The sequence below is a fragment of the Haliaeetus leucocephalus genome, unplaced genomic scaffold, assembly GCF_000737465.1.
Source record: "Haliaeetus leucocephalus isolate CR32 unplaced genomic scaffold, Haliaeetus_leucocephalus-4.0 Scaffold173, whole genome shotgun sequence".
Taxonomy (NCBI): Eukaryota; Metazoa; Chordata; class Aves; order Accipitriformes; family Accipitridae; genus Haliaeetus; species Haliaeetus leucocephalus.
Window position 1 is genome coordinate 13612340 of NW_010972609.1, and position 23183 is coordinate 13635522.

The 23183-nt window shown below is 37.5% G+C and overlaps 1 protein-coding gene across 1 annotated transcript in view; it reads left to right on the plus strand.

Annotated features, from left to right (window-relative positions):
* The window catches only part of OTOG (otogelin), a 108226-nt gene that overhangs the window by 72935 nt on the left and 12108 nt on the right, over positions 1 to 23183 (plus strand). The window contains exons 31-46 of the mRNA XM_010563840.1: positions 3442 to 3559; positions 4234 to 4313; positions 4731 to 6629; positions 6888 to 7391; positions 8313 to 8584; positions 9215 to 9383; positions 10364 to 10500; positions 11562 to 11651; positions 12034 to 12217; positions 15597 to 15817; positions 16738 to 16876; positions 19016 to 19210; positions 20096 to 20308; positions 21084 to 21188; positions 21563 to 21673; positions 22904 to 23005. Coding sequence (XP_010562142.1) covers positions 3442 to 3559; positions 4234 to 4313; positions 4731 to 6629; positions 6888 to 7391; positions 8313 to 8584; positions 9215 to 9383; positions 10364 to 10500; positions 11562 to 11651; positions 12034 to 12217; positions 15597 to 15817; positions 16738 to 16876; positions 19016 to 19210; positions 20096 to 20308; positions 21084 to 21188; positions 21563 to 21673; positions 22904 to 23005 — 4539 coding nt within the window. The remainder of the gene's footprint in view (positions 1 to 3441; positions 3560 to 4233; positions 4314 to 4730; positions 6630 to 6887; positions 7392 to 8312; positions 8585 to 9214; positions 9384 to 10363; positions 10501 to 11561; positions 11652 to 12033; positions 12218 to 15596; positions 15818 to 16737; positions 16877 to 19015; positions 19211 to 20095; positions 20309 to 21083; positions 21189 to 21562; positions 21674 to 22903; positions 23006 to 23183) is intronic.

Sequence of the window (23183 nt, forward strand, 5' to 3'; positions counted from 1 at the left end):
CAGAGAATGAAAGGAGTATTTCCTTCAGTTTAGGGAGAGTGATGCTTGAATGGCTTTAAAACAGTTTGCTACTGCTTTTCCTTATACCCTAATAATTGTGGGTTTTGGGGTCATAGTTAATATGATGTATGTAGTAAAAAGAGGCAAAATAATCTTATTTTAGCGAGGTATAGAGAAATTTTGTTGTTTTCTTGGCTTAGTCTTGAATTCATGTTAGTTCAGAACACAGCTCTGTGCTTCTCTTTCTCCTCCCCTTCATTTTCTGTCTAATCTCTATTTAGTCTGAACTTTTTAAGCAGGAACTGCATCTTGTTGCGTTTTGGTTTTTTTTTTAACAGTGGCTTGCACTGTCAATCAGCTGGGTCCTTGGGCTGCTTAGACTTTCTGGAAGTGATACTGCCAATAGTGAAAACTTTAAATATGATGAATGACTGAACTGACGTTCTCCTGATACTGGAAAGGCATTTTCCCATAATTAATTAATAATAAAGCACAGATTTCACTATATCCAATGGGTTTACTGAGACATACCGAAAACTTTTGAGATACTGGAAACCAATTCATGCAGTACATTCAGCTCTTGCTGTGGTGATTTGGTCTGTTCTTTTATGTAATTTACTCACTAAAAAAGCTAATACAGCTTGGCCTGGCATACTCAATTCTCTAAAATCCCTTGACTGGAAAACTAAATGTCCATTGGTTCTACAGCTCTTCTTTGAAAACATTCTTTACAACCAGGTTTATGAATTAATCTGTTGTCTGTACTTCTTTCTGCAGAAGTAGAGACAAAATTTGCAGAGGCATGACTTTGTTCTTAACTGTAAATGATGTTTATGAACCACTCAACAAATGCTATCTATGCCTTTATGTAGAAATTCACCCTATTTCCTACCAATGCATGCAACACGGGCACCCTCTGTGAACTTAATCTGTAGGAGAGCTCAAGGGAAACATCGCAATTGTTTCATAAAAGTCTAAATTTGTTTGGAGAATGGGAGATGGTATGTTAATCTCAGCGCTTGGAAGTGTTAATTCACGATCACTGTTCTGCTAAACTGAGAAACTAATATTCTTCGTCAGATTACAGTATGTGTTCTACAAAGTCTGTGCCTTTATTGTGTTTGGAACTACTTCTGTGATTAATGCTGAGGTTTGTGGCAAGAGTTAAAATTACAGATCTGTCTCCATACTTAATCTAGGGTAGTTTGATGAATGCAGTTTCCTAGATTCCACTTGGATATACTGTTATGGCTGGTTATTACTACTGTTGGTGATTGCCTGTGCCAACAGGTCTCTGGTATGTCCTGTCTTTTTGTCCTATATCATTTTCTTTTGCCCTTAAACCTTACCACTCTGACCTGTCAGTCCATACAAAACCCCATATATCAGTTAGCAAAATGCATGGAAATAATTCCTTTCCTCCCTTAGATTTAAGCAACTTAAGTTGTTTCCACTAGAACGGGTCACAGAAGAATTCAGTGACATGTACTTAGCTTTTTATGGGAATGTGACTTCATAAATGCATTTGTAACTGTCTTAAGAATCATGTTTTCAAAAGCAGTGACAAGTTGTGTCCTTGCATATAGTGGCATGTAAAAAGGAAAACACTAGATGGCAACATACACACTCTTTTGTCTGAGTTTGATTTATAGCTTTAAGAGAATTATTTCTATTAAAAAGAAGGTATTAATGGTTAATAATGGCAGAGGGATAATTACCTGTAAGTGCCGATGTCCCTAAATTGCAGGAAGAACAATTTCTTAGAATCTTCAGAGAAAAACTCAATGTCTCCAAGAAGATGCAAAAGAGCTACTCTCTTACTATCTCAGTCAAGTGAAGATCAGCAAAACTTAAAAGCAAAAAGAGTTCAAAAGACCAAAAATGGAAACTTTTTCTAAGTAGTAAGCATTTTCTTTCTGGTCATTAATGTAAACATTGTTTAAGAGCAGCTACTCTTCGTAGGCTCTGAACAACATAGCTCTAAGATCAGGTTTACCAATCTAGAGGGGACCCATATGTCATGATGGTGGTCTTCTGTAGGCATAAATATAAGGGGAGTGTCACTGCTCTGCCCTGATTGCTACAGGAAGGAGCTGGGATGGGCTGTTGTAGTTCAGGTACTGAAATCCAGATATATTGTGTAAGTCATGCAAGCATTGGAAGAGCCACTGGGCTCATCTAGCATTGTGCAGGAAACCATCCTGAATGCAGGTGGGGCAAGGTTGTAATGAAAAAGAAAGCATGATGCTGCATTTGAACATGCAAGTGCATGTCACCCACATGATGATTGCCACAAATTTGTTTCTCTCAGATTTTACACTCAGTCTATTTCTTCTTTAATTATGTAAAGTTCCTGCATAATTTAATAAGCGCTGGAAGTATAGCTGATCTTTATTTCTGTTTATTCCCAGTTTGAAGTTTTAACTCTTCCTCTGTCTGAATTTGTACTGTGGGTTTCAATTATGTGAATTTGAAGTCTTTCAATAATCACTATCTGTGTAGATACTCTGAAGGCAGTTTGGGTTTGGGGGGGTGGTTCTTGTTGTTTGGTTTGGGTTTTGTTTGATTTATTATTTTTTTCTAATTTGCCATAATGTTTCATTATTGGTACTAGTTTGTCTGGTGAAGTATATGTTTTGAGTTAAATGTTGCAAGACTACATGTCTCATCTCATCTGAGTTGCTTTGTTCATTGTAGGAGCAGTAAGAATTTCAGATTCAAAATGTTTTGAGGTTTGAATTAATTTCTCTTGGAGTGGCTATCTTACACTGCTTTTGAGAAGATCAACTGTTAAGATCTGTTGCTTTAAAGAGCCTAAATTGGCATAATTTCTGCTTGCTTTATTTGGAATGGTGTTCGTTTTGGTTTTTAAAATACAATTGTATTGTACAAGTTATGTACACGCTTGTGCTCTATCAGCAAATTTTACACATGAAGTAAACAACTGATATGATACATTGTTATGAAGAATATCAGTGTATCGAACTGGTGCTTTTTACTTTTATTCTAATAGCAATAATTGTACTGAATCAACATAATCTTAATTTTGCATTTTCTTTGAATAACCAAACATAGTTTCCTTGTCGATACAGCTGTAAAAACTTAAAAACAGCAGCTCTTAACTTGCTTGGCTTTATTTTCAAGTGATTGTAATATGCAGTAAACGTGGCTAATTTGATGTCATGTTTTATACTACAAAGAGTAAAACAGGCTGTGGAGCCAGCACTCTTTACTATACTTGGCATAAAAATAAACTGTTTGTCTATGTTTTAAAGACCTTAGCAGTTAAAAAAATACTACCAATTTTGTTTGTTGAGAATACAGGTAGAAACAGTAAGTGATTTAGAGCTGCAGTGAACTCAAAGCATGCCTCTTAGTGATATGTATCTGTGTGTGTTTCTAGAAATATTATGAGAATAACATATCTTGATTGTTTTTCAGATGTCAAATTTAAATTTCTATCCCATTCTGCATGTGAATGGCATTATGATGCCTGTACGAGCCCTTGTTTTAAGACATGCAAGGACCCTTTGGGAAAAACCTGTCAGGCAGTACCAAAGTAAGTATCTGTATTTTTATGGAAAAGTATGTAATTTGGGTAAAATACTTATGCAGCATAGTAAGAATATGAGAGATCAGAGGTAGGCTCAGTATAGCGGGACTGTGTTCTTCTATAAGGAGGTAAGTGAAGGAGAAAAGATATGGAATAAAACCTGCTGCAGCAGCTACATGAAAGTAACATTTCAGTTGTTAGGTAAGTATTAACTTTTAAGCTGGGGGGGTATTATGGAGTATTAATAGAGAGAGGTGATTACAAGTTTGTTTCAAATAGTTGTGCCTCTACTTTTTCACTATGGCATTGCAACAGCCACATCTGTCCTTCCTTGAGTTTTCCTTCCAATTGGAATTTGTGCTAAGTCTGGTAAAAGCGGCATTTGGATTTTGGTGTGCAAAAATGTTTGGCATTGCTTAAGTGATAGCATTCACTATTGAACTTGCAACCATTCATTTCAAAGGCTGAGTATCACGGAGTTCATGTTTTAGCTTAGATCTGAGTGAGAATGGAAGCCGTGGCAATGACATTTTGAAGGAGTACACTCAGGTGATGAGATTTAGATAGAACAAGACTGTCTACTTAAAAATACTTTATAAATAATTTGGTTTTTCCTAAAATTAAATGCTCAATCCAGAAGATACTGTTCAACTAGTTAATACTTACTGTTTTTCTTATAGAGTGGAAGGATGCATCCCTGCCTGTCCTCTCAATATGTTGCTGGATGAAGTCACTCAAAGATGCGTGTATTTTGAAGACTGTATGTTTGAAAAATTATGTATATTATGTATGATACTTACCTTATTAATTTCTTAGGTCTCTAGTCAAATTTTCAAATATCGGTGCTTAAATTTGTGTAACTATGACCTTAGTTAAATGAATCTTGAGCTCACCGAACATAAATTTTGGTTAAAATAATTTCACTCCTCAAAAATTTGAGACAAATCTTAAACTAAGAAAGATGCTCTTTCTTCATAAAACATTTTAGTAACATTAGGTGTGCAGCAAATTATTTAATGAATTTATTTTGTAATTTGTCTATGAATTTTCAAAGTTTAAAGGGAATTGAAAAGATCAGAGTTATGTGAGTTAACATAACTTCCTTCTAGCTCTGCTGCCTTCATGACTGTGATTATTCAGAAATTTCAAACTACTATTTACTTGTGTCTGATTTCAGGCATTGAACCTGCAGATGATAGTCCATCTTTGCCACCCAGTATTCGAACACCAGCAGTTTCACACATAACATCAAGTACAAGTTGGGCAGTGATCAGTGAAGCGGTAACTTCATTTCCTGTACCTGAAGCAAAGGACACGGAAACAACACTTGCTTCAAAATTGCAACTCACTGCAGCTACAGGGAAAACTGCATTTTCAGCTGTTACATTTAATACAACACTTCCAGCCATAACTTTATCATCAAATATTTCTTTACAGTCAACAGAAATGACATCTGGGAGAAGCACTACAGCAATGTCTGGGACAACAAAATCTAATGTAAGCTTGTCTTCTCCTGATGACATTTCTCCATTGTTTCCATCTACTGTCAGTTCAGAAACTTCCACAAAGATACAACCGATCATTAGCAGTTTCACTAAATTATTGAGGACTACAGAACCTCAGGCAGTAACTGCTACACATGCAGTGACTACAAGCACAGAATCAGAAGGCAAACCAATTTCTACACTTATGTTTAATGGGACACCTCTTATACTTAGAACAACAGCATTTCCAGTCAAAACTAAAATAATGGAAATACCAGAAATAGCCACAAGAACACTCCCCACAAAAGAAGCACAAGTAAAACCAGAAGAACTTACAACATATACACCTAGTTCATTTGAATCAATAAGAGAAAAAACTACTGTGTATCTGCCCCAGTTTTCCACATCACCACCTCTGGGCATGCCTTCATATACACCACCAGTAAAGCTAACGGGAACTTCAGAAGGGACGAAAATAAGTATAGGACAGTCTTTTAGCACTGTGCCTAATGTTACATTAGCATCATTTTCTCCTGTGATCACTACTTTGTCTTTGTTAAAACCAGTGTCTTCAGCAACAACAAAAGCAGCAATTGTTTTAACCAAACAAAGCACGAAGACTACATATTCACCAACATCCACACCACCTATTTCATTAGGAAAGGCAATTACAGAACCTTCTATTGAAATGGTTCAACACCTGACTGGTACTGCACAGGTACCCTTCACTACAACTCTAGGTCTGAAGACAACAACTCTGCAAATTCAAGAAAGATCATCAGAAACAAGTTTGTTATCATTTACAACTCTTAAAAAGGAAACTCCCCAAACACCTCATGTGGAGCATACATCAAGTTCTTATTTCCCTCCATATTCGCTACATCCTAGTTCTACAACTGAAAAATCCATCACCCTTTCTACAAAAAGACCTTCAGTGTCTGTTCCTACTTCTGCTTCTCCAGCTTCAGGTGAATTAAAAAAAACATTTAAAACTGTTTCAACTACAGGATATCCCTCATACATAGTTCTAAACACAACAGAGTTCCTGACTACATTATATACTAAATATCCTGTTGTGGCTGATACTATGAGAGTGACACCTTTGTCTGTTGAGGTAACATCCAAAATAACATCCCCTTTTGAATTAGCAGCAAAGTCAACTTTGTTTTCTGGAAAAACATCTACCAAGTACAAGTCAACTCGAGTTTCAAGTACAGTGAATACAAGCACTTCAGGATATTCAGGTAGTGTTACCACACCAGCAATGAAAACCTCTATCTCATCAAAAGAAACCACCACAGTTCCTTTCATAGCTACAGAAAGAGAGTTGGCTCAAAGAGTATCTGTCACTGGATCTCCACTTACTCTCCTTAGTGCAACTGAAACCACACTGTTGACAACAAAGCCTGATAAATCACAAGTGGAAAGAATTACTAGCATCTCTACTAGAAAGCCATCTGCTTTCCCTTCTTCACCATCAAGTTCTCTAATCTCTTTAAACGTTTCTCTTCCTTCACTACCCTCATATGGAACAGAAGCATCACTGACAGCTCTCGGTCCTGTGCATGCATCCCATGAAACAATCTCTTTATATCCAAGAACAACAATAGCAAAGTCTGTGTTACCAACAGAAAAGGCCTCTCCAGTCCTGACTTTCTCTGCTTTATCCGCTATAACAGAACAATCAAGTACAATAACAACAGAATCACACGACAAATTGCCAGGCAAAGCCATTTTAAATATCACTTTTGCCACATTGTCCCCATCCTCTGAATTCAGCAATCAGCTCATAACATCCAAAAAAGTAATGACAGCCAAAGAAAAATCAACGCTGTCCCCTTCTGTTGTACTTCCAGTAACAAAGTCGTCTTACACTTTCTCCACCTCTCAGTATCTAGCAGGTGAATTGGTTTCTTCACCTTCTTTTACACAAATGATACCAGAAGTAACAACCACACTAAAATATCCAGTAGCAACTAAAATAGTTTCTACAGCATTGAAATCTACAGTCCAAAGTATAACAGATACAGTAAAACTTAAAGCAGTTACGGCTCAGCCATCCTTTCCTCCATCTTCAGTAGGCCCCTTCTTTTGGCAGACATCTTCAGCAGATAAACTTTCAGTACAGACCACAAAGACCATGGCTATACCACATTTTTCTACTCAGAAGGCTATGGTACTTGGTCAACAGACTTCTGGGCCTTTGTTGACAAGCCAAAGCAGTGCCCCAATTTACCAGTATCCTGCAGAAACTCTAACAAAGTCCACTGGTCAGCCACAACGTGTCTTTAGGACAACTGAAGCTACAGTAGAATTGACTTCGTCATATCCCTTAATCGCCTCACTACCTGAAGGCATTCATTCAAGTATATTACCTACCTCAGCAGGTCCTACAAAAGTTATTTTACCAACTGAAAAAGAGTTGCATTTAACTGATTCAGTCATGCAGCCATTTGTATCAAGAACTTCTGTTTTCCAGTCTACAGTCTCAACTAGAATGACAGCTGACTTGATTTTTGGCACCAGAATTCTACCTTCCTCACCAGAAGTGCTTACAGCTTCCTCTTCTTTAGCAACAGTTAAAAAAGAAGCATTTCCTTCATTTTCCACACAAAAGGCAGGTACTGATCTAAAGTTCACATGGCAGGCCTCATTTACTGAATCACTTGAATCAAGCCAAACACTTGAAACCACTACAGCTTCACCAGAATCTAAGTCAACCTCTTCATCAGTTTTGTTACCAGAAACAACAGAAATTCCCATCATGATGGGGAGTGGGCCATCCACATCAATGGGCAAAAGCGGTACAGAGGAAACAGCAGTGTTGCCTAAGCAAGTCACACTTTCAACCACCACCTGCAGTTCCACGGTTCTAGCAAGTACAATGTTGTCAGCTCTGGCCCGTTTGTCAGCTGCAGCTTCAGCCTCTTCAACAATAAGCAGTACTGGGCAAAACATTAGTATTGTATCAGCAACTTCAGACAAAGCAGAAGCAGTAACAGAATCCATCACAAGCTCTGTGAAGCCCACCTATTTTTCTCTTACTTCAGAAGCAAAAGAAGCCATGTCCTTTGATAGAGTAAAATCTGAAGAGCCAGAATTGCCAACAGAAATCCAAGCTGTCCATACTCGAGGTGCTACTGTTACCCCAGAAACACCTCAGACATTTTACTCTCCCTATTTCACAAACACAACTGCAGTTCCTTCTAATGTAAGTGTATCAGTACTGTCCATTCTACGCTCATCCTCTGAACCAAAACCTTTTTCTTCTATAGCTGCGTCATCAGTCAGTACTACTCAAACTTCAAAACTTGAGATATCATCTGAGGTGCAAATGCCTTCTGTGAGTTCACTGCTAATGATATCTGACCATCCAAATGACACAACAGCTCCATCAGTTTCTTCATTTGCCTCTTTGTCTACCAAACCACTTTATGGCTTGACTACAACATTTTCTGATGGACTGGCAACAGCTGAAGCCATTTCAGGAGTCACAGCATCAGCTTTTATGCTGCCTAGAGAAACACCAGCTCTTCAAACTTGTACAGTGAGTAACTATAAATATTAATCTGTTTGGTTTTGAATAAGTCTTGGTTACTTTTACACACTGATAAAAAAAATTGTGAGCCATACTTTCATCTTTAGGATTTAAAATATCTGTATCAAACAGGGAGCCCTATTACTTTCTCAGTTGTATCTAACTTTGGATGATTTCATTGTTCATAACGGTTTTCATAAGTGCTATAATACACTGTTTTGGGCCTCAGTTTCCTGAGTGTGACTGTTAGAAGAATGGGGTTTTGGCAAAATATGGTGCTTCATATTGTTCAATGGCAGTTTTTTGTTATGTTGCCCTCTTTAAAGTACATCTTTCCAGAGATCCCTGTTATTATTCCTCTTGTGCTTTTCTGTACTTTTCCTTCTCAACTTCTTTTAAAGTTAAAAATTCAGTAATGCTGTTCTCCACTTTACAACAGGACAGCAGTTTTAAACTGTCCTCAGAATGGTTGGCTTTTCAAAGGTACTCTTCACTTGTAGCTTCCATCAGTGTCATGGGGATTCATAAGTATTCTGTACCTGAAGAATGTGAGCCCCGTTTTTGAGCAAATACTCTGCAATATTGTGATACTACCTTGGTAAGAATGGTAACCTATGTCTTTTATTAAATATGCCTTAGCCAATCACAGAAAATGAGTGCATAAAACATGTTTGCTTGGATGGACAACTGATCCAAGTTAATAAGTCGCAAAACTGCCCATACAATGCAACTCAACCCAGCTGTGGAGTTTTAGGATTTGCTACTCAAACAAATGGTGACAAATGCTGCCCAAAGTGGGAATGTGCATGTAAGTTTTAATTATGCAGTACTTTTGAAGTTAATTTAGGTAACAATTTAATACATATGTAAGAAGGCTAAGAACTGACACTTCTATACCATGGCATAGAAATAGAAGATGCATATTGTACGGCTTACTCATTGTCTAATGCAATTTATAATTCTAGTTCTACATCCAGGGAAATGAAATCAAAATGCTCCTTTAATGTAGGATATTCATTTTACCCAACTTTAGGTATCTGCAGTGGACATGTCTAGGTCTGACTTAGACCCATCTTGTCTTCTGTCTAATCAGAGGACACCTAGTCAATATAGTCAGTGAATTTTTTGGTTCAGCTTATATCTACTTCAGGATGAGAAGATTCCCTAGACTGTTAACTAGCTCTGTTAACAGTCTGGGGACTACAGCTCTACTGTAGTCACTCCCATCAATTACCTAGAATTGGGCAGGAAGAATCCAAACCTTAAAGTAAATTCAATGTAGTCCATAATAGCAAAGAAAGGATGCAGAGTCAAGCAATGCAAATTTCTGCTTATGCTTTAGAGTTTGAAATAATAGAACTCCAAGCCCTTTGAAACACAAAAGCTTTAACGATAAGACTGGGAAGAAGGAAACCTTCCACATGAGCTCCCACTTTAGGAGCAAGACTAGAAGGGAACTAAGGATCTGGCATGATCCACTGTCATTCGTGTTTTTGCTAGTTTGGGGGTTGTAAAAATTACAAACCTTTGCTGGCAAGAACTGTAAGAAAATAACTAATTGCAGAGGCCTGCAAATTGTCCTATTAAAATATGCAGGATTTGATTCTGCTGTCCATTTACAAAGGTGCAACAATATCGAATGTAGCTGAAAATATATGCGCATACATGAAACTCTAGTAAGCTAGTTAATCTTACAAAATTTATTGTTTTATCTTCATATTTTGTAATATTTACAGAAATTCTAAAATAAGTTAGAAAAAACTTTTTTTTTTTTTTAATTTTTCTTAGGTCGTTGCACAATTTTCTCTGATCTGAGCATTGTAACCTATGATGGAAATCATTTGGCTTTATTCAAAGAAGCATCCTACGTTGTTAGTCAAACTCAAGATGAAACTATAACCATCCATGTCCTTGACTGTAGAAAGGTAACTAACATTTGTGAGCTAACAAATTGTGTTCAGTACTGCTAATACAATGTATCTTAAAAGGAAGGGCATAGTAGTATGACATAGTTGTGGTTAATTATTCATTTCTGTGCAGTATCTATGAATTGTACTTACACTTTACAACACTTATGAATTGTATAGCGCTTTATCACCTGACTGTGTATGCATAGTTCCTTCCAAGAAATTTGCACTGGAAATGCCAATCTTCAGAGCCATAAAAGACTGTAGGATTGTCAGACTAAATTAGACCACCCTGTGCATTCCAAGTCTTTGACAGGAGCAAATACCTGTTGTTTCAGAGAGGGAAGAGAGAAACCCTAGTGGGCATCCTGCCTAATGGGTAGTGTAGATTGGCTTTATGTCATGAAGAGTTAATTTCTCATGAGCCTTTACAAAACTCTTTAAACTCCAGTCTCTTCTATGAAAGCTAGGTAATTTTGATGTCCATATCAATGTCCATCAAAAAGTTTGGTCCCAAGTAGTACCTTATGGAAGTTAACTCCAGAAGCTTGATATGATCGATATGAAAAAAGAGATCTGTTTATGACTTTCAGATTTGTTTTTCTGTTGTATTCAGTGCTTTCTGTTTTGTTCAGCACTGTATAGCTCGGGCAGTATGCGTGTATTTCTGATCCATTACTTCTGTACTGTTCATATATCATATAGACTCATCATTCCCAGTCTTGTTCTTGCTCACCTTCAGATCTGTAGTTCATATTTTTTGGTGTCCAAACAGCTAGTCCGCTGTATTTTTTTTTTCCTGAAAACCTTTATTTCTGTTCTAATTTTAAGATCAGGTGATAGAACATAGTTGCTGAACACAAGATCATAATATTTTGTTTCTTTATTTTGTAAGAATGCTATCCAGATGAACTTTGTAGTCCAGACTTGAAACTACAATCAGCAGCAGTTTTCCTCTCTTAAAAACATACCCCCTGCAAAAATCCTTAGTGTCCCAGTACCTAAAAACAATAGGTAGATAATGTATGAATATTTTGCACATCATGACCATGGTTGATGTATTTTTGCTTTCTCCACAGAGTAATTCAGATTCACCTTCTTTGTGCCTGGCAATGTTGAATTTAACCTATGTATCAAACCAAATTATTATCAATCGTTTAAGTAGAAAAGTAAGTATTTTGAGGGTTAGTTTTTCTTTGCCTTTTAGATAGCATCTTAGTTCTGTAATCAACTGCCTCCTCATGTGGATACTGAAGATTAGAGTAGGACACAATAGGTAATATAATTCATTCTTCCAACTTTGTAATTTAGTAAACTGCTTGTAAATTCAGAGTCAAACTGTGATACAAGGACAGTTAATGAGGTAAGTCACAGAGCAAGGCACATAAACTGTTAGTCTCTTTAGTATCTGTATTAGCACTGTAGAGGTGAGCCTGACGTCTTTTGAAATTAGTTATGAGTTAGATTCCTAAGCTGTCGAGAATCTGGCCTTAGTTCTTCTACCTACAGCACTTGGTACCTGACATTTAACCTCTTCTGTGTGTATTTTAGATAACAGTAAATTCAAGATTTGCTTGGCCTACTGTTAGAAAATACGGATACAAAGTCGAGGATTCAGGCTTCAAGTATGCAGTTGAGACCCCAACAAAAATCAAAATTCAGTGGTTTCACAGCACAGGTGTGATGATTATTGAGTTTAATAGTACCCGAGAACCAAGAGCTTTGGGACTATGTGGTAAGTATAGAGTAGTGCAAGAAATAAAGGCATTCAGATGCTTTGCTAGGGAGGCATGTTTTCCTAATGACATAAATTATCTTTTGCAAGATCTGGTCCCAAAAGAGTTATTGCAGATCTTTGCAAAGTTTAAGATACTATTAAAATTAAATTATTATTAATTTTGTTAATTGTTGAAGTTATGTTTGATACCTATTCATGTAATTGCTTTTTACCTGTAGTGTTGTTTCTGACTGTAACTTGTTTGAATTGCAGCCATGATTGCTGTAACCAAACCCAAATAAGTAAGTCAGGCATAAATCCATAATGTCAAATAAGGTCATTTACAGATTTAGTGTTTGATATCCATCTGATAGGAATGTGCTATTTTCAGTTTCTAAAGGTCAGAATTCACAGGAAATGTTAATTTGAGAGAACTAATCTTAATTTATCTGTTGGAGGAAATAGTTCAGAGGGAATTTTTTAATAGTAATGGGTTAAATAACCATAATGTTGCACTCTGTTAGGTCTTCTCAATAGTTTCATGTAGTTTCTTTCCTTCTAAAAACATAGTCTTGAATAAGCTGTTGGTGCTGTAGCTTTTGCAAGCGTGTATTTGTTGATGTAAATCCCTGCTGTGACACCTGATTCTGTGAATTTATCTGCTGTAAATTGGAGCTGGAAACCAGGGTTACAGAGTTCATATAATTACAGTGGATATCTTTGCAGTTTCAGAAAGGGCAAATGCTTGTAGCTCAGTATCAAATACCAGTGATAGCTCAGTCCAGTTCCAAGTCCTGCAGACAGTAATGTGCTTCTCACAAAGGAAGAGAGTTAGAATTTACTGCCATTTTGAAATTGGATTATTATCTGTAATTTGCCCTAACTTTTGTTTTCATCATCATTCTGGCTCTGTTTGGCTGATTGTTACTGTAATTAGATTAAACAGAAACAAGAAAGTAAAGACACTTTTTTAGTAAGCCCGATTCAAGTTATCCTGAAAGTCTGTTTTGCCTTTACCTGTTTGACTACTGTGATAGGGAGAATTGGGAACATTATGTTCCTGGTTTACAAGGCGCTTTAACTAGAGGACAACACATTTCTGTGGATGGTGTTCCAAGTGCAACTTCTTCAGAGAATGTGCTGTATTTTTCTGGTATTCATCTCTGATTGGGATTCTCTGCATAAGTCTGCCTGCACAGTGCTGTCTGGTGCAACTTACCAGAGCCTGCTTTAAATGAACTGACTGTACTGCATCTTTTCGGGGTAAATTAGTGTCGTGGTTTAACCCCAGCCGGCAACTAAGCACCACGCAGCCGCTAACTCACTCCCCCCCCATCCAGTGGGATGGGGGAGAAAATCGGGAAAAGAAGTAAAACTCGTGGGTTGAGATAAGAACGGTTTCATAGAACAGAAAAGAAGAAACTAATAATGATAATGATAACACTAATAAAATGACAACAGTAGTAATAAAAGGATTGGAATGTACAAATGATGCGCAGGGCAATTGCTCACCACCCGCCGACCGACAACCAGCCAGTCCCCGAGCGGCGAATCCCTGCCCCCCACTTCCCAGTTCCTAAACTAGATGGGACGTCCCATGGTATGGAATACACTGTTGGCCAGTTTGGGTCAGGTGCCCTGGCTGGGCATGAGAAGCTGAAAAATCCTTGACTCTAGTCTAAACACTACTGAGCAACAACTGCAAACGTCAGTGTTATCAACATTCTTCTCACACTGAACTCAAAACATAGCACTGTACCAGCTACTGGGAAGACAGCTAACTACATCCCAGCTGAAACCAGGACAATTAGTCTACCCTGATCCCCTGTGCTTCCTGTGTTAGCCTGCTGCTTCTCGTATTTGAGCTTTCTCAGATGTCTTTTAGCTGAACTGCAGTATTGGTAGATCCTAATTTCTCAGCTTCATGGAGATGATAAAACTGGAGGCACCATTACAGTTTTGCAGCACGAGGATTCCTTGGAAGGATCTGTGTCAGAGACAACAGTGTCTTTTACAGTAGAAGGATCACATGAACATGGCAACTGGTGAAGAGTTGGTGTGGGAGATGAGGAATGTGGGAAGGGAACATAGACATCTCTATAGCAAAACTGGTGAAGGAGAGTGCAAGCATGTCAGTTTCAGCTGCAAACAGATCCCACAAAGCCAAATGTGAAGCCTTAGTTTTGCTGTGTTAAGTCTCCTTGTCATTGTGTAAGAGAAGAAGTGGAAAAAGATATCCCAGACATGATAGCAATCCTTTGAAGTCTCTTGGAACCATCAAGTACTTCCTATTTGTGTTGCATAGACTCACAACCTCAAAAAGGTTAATCAGAAACATTTTTGGTCCAATAATTGTTGCAGTTTCAAAAGCTGTTTTATTCTCTGAATGCCTATTGCTGTACCACTGATTGTCAATGGCTTGCTCTTGTCGTCAAGAATTGGTGAAAAATGGTAAAATGGACCAGTTCTCTAGAAAAGGGTTAAATCTACAAATAGTTTTTGAACAGATAAAGATTTGGAATTGCCATGCAAGTTTGTGGAGACATCAGAAGAAAACATTCTAGAAGTCTAATACAAAAGTCTCAGAAATTGTGATTAGGACAAAAGAATGGGGGACTGATCCATCATTCTGCTTTTTTGTACCAGCTGGCTCTTAAAGGACCTTCCAGAGGAGACTACTGTAATACTTGGATGTTCTTTGTTGACCAAAGTCACTCTCCATATGTTACATTGCTTCTTTTGCTCCAAAGTGTTTCAGAATTGCCAGCTACCTTAAACAGAAACAAAACGTGATGGTGCCTTCTGAGAAGTGAATACAGAAAAGTTTGATTTTTTTTTTTTTCCTGCTGAGGGTTAATATAAGCATACCTGGAAGTGCCAGAAGCTGCACTTTTATGGTGCAGCTTAAGTCAATAGATGCTTAAGACAGCTCAGAAGCATAAGTAGAATAGTACAGTATTTCTGAAGTACAGTATTGGGTAAGCATCTTAGCATTTTATGGCAGTTCCCTCTTCTTATAACATTCACAGTTTTCCTTTGTTGCTATACATGGAGGTGCTTTATAACCTTTTTTAAAATACATTTTTAGTGCTTGTGCAACTGAGGGATGAAGCTTGTGTGCCATAGCTGGGCTCTGTGAACAGCTCTTTGCTATGCAGTAGATTTCCTTTCACCTATCTGAATTCATAGATGCATCTTTACTTTTGCTTTGCTTAATTTGTCTGAATTTTGTGTATTTTGATATGCCAGAGACTTTGCACATCTGTTGTGGGTTGTGATGCTGTCATGTCGTATAAGTTTTTTAAAAGCTATTCACTTGTTTGAATATGTCACTTCAAACATACTTCAGAATGAACCGTGCGGTGTTTACCTGCTTTTTTCTTCTGGTAATACACAGGGTTTTGTGATAGAAGCTTGGAAAATGACCTGATGCTACCCAACAGGACATTTTTAATCAAAAGTGATGCTCCATCGACTTTTACAGACAGCTGGCAAGTGCCAGACACATTAAAGTATGTTGGAGAAGACAGGCATCGGGAAGCTAATTGCTCAGTCATGGACTGCTCAGAGTGCTTAAGACTGGTGTTGAACCAGACCTTCAGCAGCTGTCATCCTTATGTATGTTAACTATTTCAGAAGCTTACATTTTGAGAGAGATGCAGTTCTGATATAATTTTGTATACTTGATAACTTCATTAATATGAAGCTATATGTAGCCACATCTGTGGAATGAGATATATACCTTTTTGTATCTACAGTTGCAAGGTAAAAATAATTGAAGAGTGTGGCAGCTTGATAGGAGAGTTGCAATAAGCAACTAACACTTTCAGAATTCATAATATATCTGTTAGTTTTGACAATACCATCTAATTTATAAATTGGTCCCAGCTAATTAAAACTGTATCAATATGATGTAGAGCAAAGTAAAATAAAACAGTTTTAAGATTTAATTAATCCATAAGTGCTCAGTAATTTAACAAGTTCTGAATGGCAGTAGGTGATCTAAGAGCCTGCATTCTCAAAGGCTCTAGAGACAAGGAGTTCCAGCTTAGAGAGATGAGAGGGTAGAACAGATCATTTCAAGCAAACCTACAGCAAGTAAGAAACTCATAGTGTGCAAATAAAGTATGTATTTGTGCTCATATGAGTACATTTACCATTTCACCTTTTGTATATTGTTGAGTTTGATGAAGAGGAGGCTAAAAATAGACAAAAACATAGAGGTAAGGAAGAACAAGGAACAATCAGTAATTATGCCTTCTGTTGGAAAAACTGTATTAGCTCTTGCCTTGGCACTTAGAAGAGATGAAACCGAGGAATATAAGGATGTCTGATATTTTTTCAACATTCAGGAAGCCTTACGTCTAAATACTAGTAGACTCTCTTTGTACACCAGTGAAGGCTGGTGGCCTCTTGCTTACTGTGAACCAAGAACTTTTGGCTTCATTGTTTGTAGCTGATATTTAAAAAGGTCAGTCTGTTTCCTACCTAGCAGGGTCTCTATGAAGGTGCAATATTTTTTATTTTTTCTTTATTAGGTTTCACCTGAGCTATTCTGTAATATATGGGTTCAAGACACTGAGTACATTCAAAATCCATGCATTTCGCTAGCTGCCTATGTGGCAATGTGCAACAAATTTAATATTTGTATAGAATGGAGGAGCTCTGATTACTGCCGTAAGTATTCTGCATGTATGTGTACCTCTAGTGTTCACAGATACAAAATTTGCTTAATGTAAGTGTTACTGTAAGTTGAAAATACCAGTGCTCCTTGAGTCCTCACATACTTTGGAAGTCATTATTAAGATAATAAATTCAGCATTTTTTTATGATACAATTCAAAGCAGTGTGCAGAAGGGATCAGGATCATTATAGCCATTTCACAGATGGGAGAGGCAAGCTAAAGAACCTTGCTCAGAAGCCTGCCTCTGGCTTATAACTTAATTGACTGTAGAAGTCAAATCTTCTCACTTGCAATGTAGCGTTCATTTCTCTTAGCCAATTTCCACTGATAAAACCAAAACACAATAGAATTGGCTGAGGGAAGGAGGAAGCCACAGAAGGTTCGTGGTATTGTGAATTGGCGATATCTGCTTGATGCTGCTCCAGAAAGCTGTGTCTTTGGACAAAGGGTTAGAGAGGTGAAAACTCCTTTGAGGTTAGATGGAAAGTAAGGAGTAAAGTCTGAGAGCTAGAGTATCCTGGCAGAAGACATCTCCCATAGAAACATACTAAAATGTAAGGCCAAAGGGGATCTGTAGTCATCAGTAGCGTAAATAGAAAATTTGGATTACAGCATCTGTTTATGCTGTCAACGATTGCCTAGGAAAAGCACTATGCAGCGATAACATAGGGAGATCTGTGGTTTCACTGCTTGAAAAGGGAAAGACTTATTGATGAAGCGTGATCTACAAAAATAAGAGAACTCACTGTACATAGAAGTCATAAGTGATGTCTTTTTTAAAGTGATTTAAGGTGTGTACATGTGTACAGGCTTCATGCAGGCATGTCGTAATGCCCTGCAAATAATAGCCGTCTAAAGCTTAAAAACAGTCTTTTTGTTTTTTAAACTCTTTGGTTTGTATGGATTTTACTAGCAAATAACTGTTTAGAAAGAGATCTTACAAAGTGTATCTGTAAATATAGTTAGGTACTCCATCTGTCCTGATGGGACACATCACTCTGATTTTTATACCACAGTGACCTCTGATGGTGCGTGCCCAGCACGGAAGAACCATGAAGTTGCATCTGGATTTTGTGGTCACTTAGTGTTGATATGCTGTAGACTGATTTTTAAAAGCCTGAGTTCCTCTATTTACAGAGCTCTAATAGGTATTTCCTGTAGGGCATTATCACCATTTTCAGTAGTGAGGAGCTGAATAAAATCAACCTCCTCTCCCAGTTAATCTTTAAAGCCTAAACTGGAACCTTCTTCATTTTTGAGCAGACAGTCTCTTTGTGCACTGGATTTTGTCTCATTACCATGATTCCATATGGTGTTGCTGTATGATTTAGGTATCATGACATGATGAGGATCATATATTTTGGTAGTTCGCAGAATCACACTGTTGGCATTTGTAGTCATTCTCCATTTGCCATATTTATGCAGCTTTAATCACTATTTTGAAACAATGAAAGATCATGTTAAGTTTTCAACAGCAAAAGTTAAATCAAAATGAGATGCTTTTTTGGTCTATTCCTGCATGCACCCGTAACGTGTCAATGAATTTACATTAGTAGTATAAAGAATGTTAAATTTAACTGTGTTCATTGACTTAAAAATCACACACACATACAAGAGAGTAATTAGTGTGGATATCTATTAAATATAGTAATGAGTTCATCCCATTCTTTATTACTCCACGTAAAACGATACTGAATTTGCCTTTACATATATATTTTTGTAATTAACAAAGCTTTGCCCTTTTAGTAATCACTGTATTTTCTTTAGCCACTGCAAAGTATTCAGAATGATCCAGAACAGTGTATTGTTAATCCGTGTAGTATTGGCAAATGCTTTTGAAGTTTAAATTACTTTGTGTCAGCACTGTTGCATGGTTTGATATCTATACTGCCAAAATGCAAACTAAAGCCTGATGAAGATGTTACAAGAAGAAAAGTAGAAGTGCTCGGAACTTCCTTTTGTTTGATTTTGTCATATAGAAGGTAACTAGTCTGCGTTGGTGTTATAGGTTGGTAGATCCTACTAAATTGGCAATCACAGGAAGCTGACAAGAAGACAATAATGTCTTCTCTTAGGTACTGCCTCATGTAATTACAACTTCAGAATGAGTGATTTTTTTATTTCTGTCCTAGCCTTCCCCTGCTCTGAAAACTTCTCCTATCAGGCTTGCATAGCTGCCTGTGAGGTTGCAGATAGTTGTCAGAATAATGAGGTTGCCTCTCTGGACGCAGACTCCTGCTCAGTGTTGACAGAAGGCTGTGTCTGTGCTGGAGGGACCATCCTTCACCGAGCTCACACTGCTGTCTGTATTCCTGAAGAAAAATGTGGTATGTTTGGATATGATTTTCTTCTTTGTAATCTGCAGGTTGGTGGTCAGATACTTCATTAGTAGTAAGTTGAGTTCTGGCCTGATGTTGTGTGGCTTCTGCTTGTGTTGTTCACTTGAGGACTCTAGGTACTCAGTAAACATTAACTGTACACGTGAGCAAGCAGGGAATGTCCTTGTGACATACAATTTTGCTCACCTTCTCTCAGCTGGAGGATGCTCTTCAAAATGGAAGGGTTTGCTCATGTTCATGCATCCTAGTATTCTAAGTATGTTAGTCTTGGCCTCCTTTTCACCTAGCCCTTGTCAAGGGCTTGAACCTATTGATACTAAATGGCATTCAAAAGACATGCAACAATAGTTAATTACACATTTTGAATAATACATGTATATGTCTTATGTTCTTCCTGCCAGCATTGATATTTTTTTACATTACAATTCTGCCTGAGCACACCAAATTTTGGACCAATACTTAACACTAACAACACAAACCTGAAAGATGCAGTTTACTATAAATCAGATTACATAAAGCACTGTAAATTAATAATAGTTTTGCTGTGTGTGAAATACAAAACTAACTTTTCAGATCACTGCTTTAAAAACAAAGGATTGGATTGGGATTTTAAGTGACTAGCCTTGCATTGGAGACACAAAACAAAGTGGAGGCCCTGATCCTCTGGAGAGTATTGAGTGTCTTGCTTTCCCATACAAACTCAGTCTTAGACTGTCTCCTTTTTCCCTTTTTTGTGGGGTGATGGGGATAGGTGATACCTTTAAAACTCTGGGATTTTTTCACTTCATAGTTCCATACCCACTGTGCAAGAAAATGGTGGTCAAAATTTGAAGTAAAAAGGACTTACTTCCATTTTCTGTTGTCCTGATCTAGCTTGTACAGACAGCTCAGGAGCACCTCATGCAGTAGGTGAGATCTGGAAAACTTCTTTGAGCGGATGCTGTATGCAAAAATGTGTTGACAGTGAGACCATTATTCCAGTGGAGTATGACTGTTCAGCTATCCACGATTTAGACTGTCAGCGATTTGCAGAAGTGGCCTTGCTTGTTCCTGGTGATCAGACATGTTGTCCTCAGAAGATCTGTAGTAAGTATTCCTTAATGATTATGAATACTGCCCACTGGAATATGCAGATATCCTTTCTCTGTGGATTGTTTTCCTGTTACACATCCTATTTTTTCAGTGAATGGAAATTACTTTGGTTTGAATTTACAGATTATGTAGAAAACTGTAGAAACTTTGTACTATTTGGCTCAATATCCAGTAGGTTTGGGAGGAGAGATAGAGGGGAGGGGACAAGGGCTATAAGGACTGAAATAGCTGTGTGTTTATTTGGATATGAATTGTGTTCCTCTCAGCTGTGCAGGCTACTGATTTATTTTTGATATTCAAATACAAATAAATGATGTAACTAGTTACTAGGAAAAAAGATCAGATTATTGTTTATCTAATTTACAAAGTGAGCAGTAAAAAAAGGATCTAAAAGCTTTTTTCTTTAATCCTTATTTACCTTAGAAAGTCCATCTTCAAAAAGAAATTGTAAGCAGTTTTCATGTTTTGACCACCTGGGATGATGTTGCAGTGAGTTTTCCACAGGAATTTTTTTTTTTTTTTTTTTTAATTCTCACAAGCACTCAGCTCTAGCTTAACTTTGCCTCCATGGAGAGTGTTGCAAATGCTGGACACTTCTGAATATTGCCTCAGGTTTTTTAGCTAGCTTGTTGTGGTTTTCCTATGCATGTTGTTATTTGGAGATTCAGGGTATCAAACTGCACATACTGCTTGCCACTGCTCTACTCAACTTATAAATGTGTAAGATAGTTTAGAAGGGTTTTTTTTTTTCTTTCCCTTTATGTAACAGTTTGTAATCAGAGCCTCTGTGAACCCCTAATCCCTGAGTGTAATGGTTTGGAAAAGCTGGTCACTTACTACAGTGAAGAATCCTGTTGTCCCAACTATGTTTGCGGTAGGTTTCTTTTGAAAAGGTAAAAAAGTTCACCCTGTAAAAGACATTCAGTAAACTAAATAGATCAACTTAGAAGCAAAAGGGTAGTTAGTATAAACATCATGGTTAGTATGGCCATTTACAGAATTCTCTTTCATCTAAAAGCTCAGGGTTGGTCTGTGCCTCAATTTGAGCAGATATAATCATGAAGGAGTTTTGTGTTTAACGATCAGGCAAGAATGTGTCTTTGCTTTCTTGTGATACAAGGTAAAAGTTTTTCCAAAGTGTCTTGTAGTATTTCTCTGCTCTGCACTGCCATTTCTTAGGGTTATAGCATAACAAAGGAGGAATGCTATACTTTGTATAAAGAAATACATCTGTTGTGCTTTTTTCAGAATGTGACCCAGCAAAATGTGAACCAGTGGAGCAGATGCCAAGCTGTCAAGATGACCAAACACTAATTGCTGCTCGGGTGGAGAGTACCTGCTGCGTTTCCTATATATGTGGTAGAGTATCTGGCTGGTTGAGACTATAAGTGTTTTTGTATTTGCAATGATACCTACTATTATCTTGCCAATTAAGGCTCCTTGTACTTCCTTTAGCTCTCCCAACATAGTAAGGCTTGAAAGTGGTTAAACAAATGGGCATTCATTTTACAAAACATGAGAAATGGCAACAACTCATCAAGAGTCTCAAAACAGCTTTGTGTGACTGAGTAATATTCTTGGGTCATGTAGAGGAGTGGTGGTGGAGTCCATGGATGAGGGAGTTGGCAGCTTTTGAGAGACTGTCCATGTACAGTCTGTGGACTAGCTGCATGAATATTTTATCTGAAAGAAGACTGAAGTTATATATGCTCTTGTTCCTTATGTTCTGTTGTATCAGCTATGGCCCATCCTAGTCAATGGTAAATATCCCATATGAGACTATTACGTAAATTTGTTCAGTTATTTTGGGGCTTGGTCTTTAATGACTTAATTCAACAATAAAATTGCACTTTTGGCATCAGTGTAGGAGCTCTGATGTTACCATATGGTTGTTTTCTTTATGATAATAATGTGATAATGAGGTCCTATTGAATTTACTCTACTTTTGCACATAGATATCTGTGAATCAAAGGTCGATTCATCTTGATTAGCTCTTCCATGTGCAAAACTTTAAATGTTAATAGAAAACTTGAATTCTACTTCTGTTATTTACAGTAATCAGGGCGTCACTTTGATCATGTGATGGCAATGTGCTGTTTGGCTCTTCTCGCTGTCCACATGGCATCCTTCTGTCTCTTTTTTGATATAATGAGTCTTTGCACTGTACATATAAAAAAGTACCTATTGAGGTTTTCATATGTGTTCAAGTGGGAGAATAGCATTGGGATCACAGGAGATGCCCTCTATTGGGGATCAAAGATCCTATAATTCGAGCAGAGGAGCATTCCTGAAAACAACAGGGTGACTTGGTAGGAGAGAAAATCTAGCAAAATTTTTCATAACAGAAAGGGAGGGAAAATCCTGTTTGTTGTGATCTGACTCATCAACAATGTATTCATTCTTTATATCAGGGACAAAGAACAGGCAATCTGCGCTGAAAATTAGCCTCTTGTATAGGGACTATATAGAATGAATGCAGAGTATCTCTGTTCTCTTTCATATGTGTCTGTGACAAACTTACGGGCATGTTTCCTAGGCAGTAGTAAAATTTCTTCCTATGTTTTAGATTTAAATAATTGTTTTCTCCAGCATGCGGGGCTTGCTCTGATCAAATACCCAAATGTCAAGAAGGAGAAGTTCTTATTGTGGATACCAACACTACAGAGAGGTGTTGCCCTACCTACCAGTGTAGTAAGTTTGACTTGGTTTTGATATTTTAAGTAACAGAAAACATGTCAAATTTTGTAGTGTGGATGTTCAGTGCCAAAAATAATGGATTAGAGATACAGCTCCACTTGTACATATAAGCAAGCTATCATCTGTAGTCCTGAACAAATAATCTTTGTTTTTAAAACTTCAAATGTGCCTA